This window comes from Salvelinus sp. IW2-2015, unplaced genomic scaffold, assembly GCF_002910315.2.
Source record: "Salvelinus sp. IW2-2015 unplaced genomic scaffold, ASM291031v2 Un_scaffold1536, whole genome shotgun sequence".
NCBI classification, from domain to species: domain Eukaryota; kingdom Metazoa; phylum Chordata; class Actinopteri; order Salmoniformes; family Salmonidae; genus Salvelinus; species Salvelinus sp. IW2-2015.
The window spans coordinates 145,128-149,533 of NW_019942971.1; the positions used below are offsets into that span (position 1 = coordinate 145,128).

The window sequence follows — 4,406 nt, forward strand, 5'->3', positions numbered from 1 at the left end:
AAACCAAATACTTTTTTACTTACACTCAAGTAGGATTTTACTGGGTGACTTTCACTTTTACTTGAGTCATTTTCTATTAAGGTATCTTTACTTTGACTCAAGTATGACAATTGGGTACTTTTTCCACCACTGGATTGATGTCATGTTTCAGTTTAACAGTTTCCTCTYTGCACAGCATCAGGGTAGGGTTTGAATTTCCTCTKTGAAACACTTGYTTCACACAGTAAGTGCTCTGCCTGAGATACACTAACTGGCACTAGCACAGCGTTAGGACCGAGCCTGGACCATCAGTCAGGGCATCCTGTCCCCCATCACCCTCACCTTGCTCAGCATGGGGTACCAGAGAACTACCATGATCTCACTCCAGAGGATGTTGGGCCTCCTCATGCTCATGCTGTTACATGGAGGTGAGTGGTTAATTTGTTCCATACTTATCTATTAATATCTATTGTTGTGATCGCTGTGTGGGTTATGATGTTTATGTTGACTGTAGTTTATCATATAGTTATTATCTACTCTGGTGATATAGTAACTGTTTGCTGTCTCCCAGGGTGGTACTTAAACATGTCCTCGCCTCCCGCTAACAAAACTTGAACGGAAGTTGATTKTTGACAAAGGAAATTAGTTTTAACCCCACAATGGCCAATTTGAAAACTAATATTTGAGAGCAATTAAAGTCAAGAAATTAAAGTATTCAATGAGCAATAAAAAAGTTATATTGATATGTTGCAATAATGCAATAAGGTAACAGTCATCAGTAGACAGGGACCTGAGTTTTTCCTGATCAGGTCACATGGATAGAAACAACTCAGGACCCAAATTAAAGGATACAATTATATAATGACATGAAATCACAAGAAACACACACTCACTCAGGTACAATACAGACACTGTTGATGTTATTGAGTGATATGTCAGTGTCTAAATGGGTGGGGTGGGTGTGAATTTCCATGTGGTGTAACATCTCACAAGGCAGAACAGTTCATATTTGATGTGGATTTCACATTGATGTCTTCATTCTTGTATGTTTTTACAGTAGTTACCTTTCCTCTTGAGCTCAACCCTCCCAGAKTGGTGGTGAGATATGGAGACTCAGTCTCAGTCAACTGCAGCACATCATCCACAGACCATGAGGGRATGGGCTGGGAGGCCACATACGGAGGTACAGGTTTTGAACAAGATGTCAACGTTGTCACYTGGACTGTGGATAAACKTACTGATTGGACAATAGAACCTAAATGCTACATCACTCTCAATGATGAGGGACAACCCTCAAAAGTACTTCCAGTCATTCTCTACAGTGAGTATTTTCCTCCTTGTGAATGTGAAAGGTATGTTTCTATTTAACTGTATATCAGCATTGAGGGTTTTTTATATTGTTGACCTCCTCTACAGAGACTCCAGACAGCGTGTCCATCTCTGTTCTGAGCCACTCTGGTCCCATGGTGGAGGGGACAGAGTACCAGCTGCAGTGTGACATACAGAACATCGCTCCTCTACAGAACCTGGTTGTGAAGTGGTACAAAGGAAATGAACCCTTAGATAATGTAACTTACAGTAACGTCAGTAAGACACCAGTGGATGTGTCAGATACTCTGATGATCAGCCCCARTAGARRWGATGATGGAGCTCAGTATAGATGTAGAGCAGAACTGGACCTGGGACCAGAGGGACCACAGCATACAGTGACATCAGAACCTCTCAGCATTACTGTACACTGTGAGTTGGCTATTAATCTTGATCGTTTTCATAAATCAAAAACACTTGACGGGTATGGCTTCCAATTGAAATCCCATAAGTTGCATAGTTTTGAGTGGTCTACTCTAAAAGCACCTCATTTCTCCTTAGATGCTCCTAAGTTCCTTCTTGGGAATGACACAGTGGAGGTGAGTGCAGGCAGTGATGTGTCTCTGAACTGCAGTGMTGAGGGGAACCCTCCTCCTGARATGAAGTGGAACTACACCGCTGCACRCAATGTGAAGTTGTCCACTGAGGGGCGCCAGAGGACTGTTAGAATCACCACAGCTGGGATCTACATCTGCACTGCCACGAATAGAGTTGGGACGGCCAMCAGAACAACAACAGTAACTATGAAAGGTAGAAAGGTAGTTATAACTGACCGACTGAGGGTAATGTTATGGTAGAAACGTAGCTGACCCTGATGTAGTGATTCATGTTGTCATAAGACATACTTCATATTCTTTCAGTAAGATGAATAAATGAATCGCATTTAATTCTAAAGAGCTGAATTGCGAAACAGAAATCCTAGATCACAAGCTAGCCTGAATCAATTTATCAACAGAATTGGTCTGAATCATGTCTAAACTCTCCTCATCTCCTTCTATTTCCTCCTCTTCAGATGACCCCACAATTATAATTATTGTAATTATTACATTAGTTATCCTGGTCAGTACCCTGATACTCCTGAACGTCTTCTGTATGTTGAGGAAAATACAAGGATATTATCATTTCATAACAATCAACACCACAGACGTCAACCAGCCAAACAACGTTCCAATGATGCCACTGTCTACAACAGGGGTAGACCAATCTGATCCAGAGGGGTATCCTACGAAGGTTTGAGGAGTTACCTAGGTAAATTAGGAAAACTCTGAGTTCAACTCGGGATAGCCAGTCATACGAAAGTGGCTCACCCTTTAGCCAGATACATTTCAGAACTAATCTGCTCCTGAGCAGGCTAACTCCAGCCCAGTAGAGGCTGCTGAGGGGAGGACGGCCCATGATAATGGCTGGAACGGAGCGTGGATGCCATTCCACTGATTGCGCTCCAGCCATTTACCAAGAGCCCGTCATCCCCAATTAAGGTGCCACCAACCTCCTGTGAACTCCACTTACACTGAATGAAACGACTGAGCCACGAGTTGAGGACCAATGAAATACGAATCCCTCCCGCTTATAAAGATTGCGTCAACATCCACTTCATTTTAGGATGACAAGCTTTTATTCATGAAATCTTTTTGTGTGTGTACATTTAAAAAAAAGTTTAAAATATATCACATTCCCAATTTAGTAATGACAGAATGTATTTTAAACTTCACGCAGTAACACTTTTGCATGACATGAAAATGATTTGGTCTACAAGCAACAATGGGATTTAATAAATCAAATCGACTGCGTGATCTGCAAAAAAAATATTTAAAATGTAAGATTAAGGTGGGGATTCAATTGGACTAGTATTTTCCTTGATTTTGAATGTGACTTTGAGTAACAAATCTATGTGAGTTTACTGTTAATGTACTTGTATGGGATTTGGAGTCAATGTCAACTATGTGTAGACTAGACACATAGCAACTTTGGTTTTAGAAGTGGAGGGACATATATATATATATTTTAAATATCCAGTCGGATAAACACTCCAAACAGCCTATGCGACCGCTCGGAGACGTCTGCATGGTCTTAAAGCATACCGTTGCCTCGTTTTGTATCAAATTCCAATGATAGACTGTGGGAGACAGAAAATGCAATTTCAGAATGTAGGGGGGGACATGCCCCCCATCCCCCGTCCCCAGTGAAAGTTGCACCCCTGCTAGGAATTACACTGTATAAGAAAATAACAAAAGGAAATGTATTACTGCCATGTGCTGGCTGCCCTCTTGAACAAATAGTGTTGTAAAATTTGAGGATTTATGTAAGTATGAAGTAGCTATGTGTGTGTGTGCTTACCTCAGTCTAGAAAATGAATCAGAATACTGTCGATACATGGGCCTTGATTCAGTGGTACAGTTTGTTGAATTGTGTTTAAACAATCTTAACTATGAGCTTTTTGTGTGACTAGCGTTTTTTAAATGCATTTGTAGATTTTTGGCTGTTCAAGTGTCTTGCATCTGTCATCATACAAAGGAATTTAATAAGAATGTTCATATTTCTATATCAATGCTTAATTGTATTGCTTGCTGTAGTCTAATTACAGTAGAATCTGAACATTCATTTTCCTTTATAAAACTATTTTCMAAACTGTTTTTAAAAGTAAATAAACAAGCGTCACTGCTTATGACATGCCACTGCCAGTCTGTCGCCAGTGAACATTTTATTGAAGAAAAACTATTTTCAAAACTGTTTTTAAAAGTAAATAAACWAGCGTCACTGCTTATGACATGCCACTGCCAGTCTGTCGCCAGTGAACATTTTATTGAAGGCAAATACATTAGGGAACTGTCCCTTTAAGAATTAGGATTTGGGAGTGACGCGGATATGAAAGCTAGTTTATTCCTCTTTCCTTTGCAACGAATATTGTTTAGATTAACTAGACTAGTTAGCGATAACTAGCTAAATTATAGGGAGAAATGATTCTCACTGTTTAGAAACGGAAAGGATACCAGAAGGGGTATTTGAGCGTCCTCGGAATTCATTTTCAGGATTGAGGCGTCCTCCAAATTGGGATAAGT

General features: G+C 40.3%; 1 protein-coding gene across 1 annotated transcript; it reads left to right on the forward strand.

Annotated features, from left to right (window-relative positions):
* The first annotated feature begins 72 nt into the window (after nt 1-72).
* LOC112071162 (vascular cell adhesion protein 1-like) lies at nt 73-3,779 on the forward strand. Its single transcript, XM_024138627.2, has 5 exons — nt 73-407; nt 1,037-1,300; nt 1,396-1,719; nt 1,849-2,097; nt 2,360-3,779. Exons 1-5 carry the CDS (start codon nt 332-334, stop codon nt 2,581-2,583), a joined length of 1,137 nt encoding a protein of 378 aa, XP_023994395.1. The 5' UTR covers nt 73-331; the 3' UTR covers nt 2,584-3,779.
* Nucleotides 3,780-4,406: the final 627 nt, after the last annotated feature.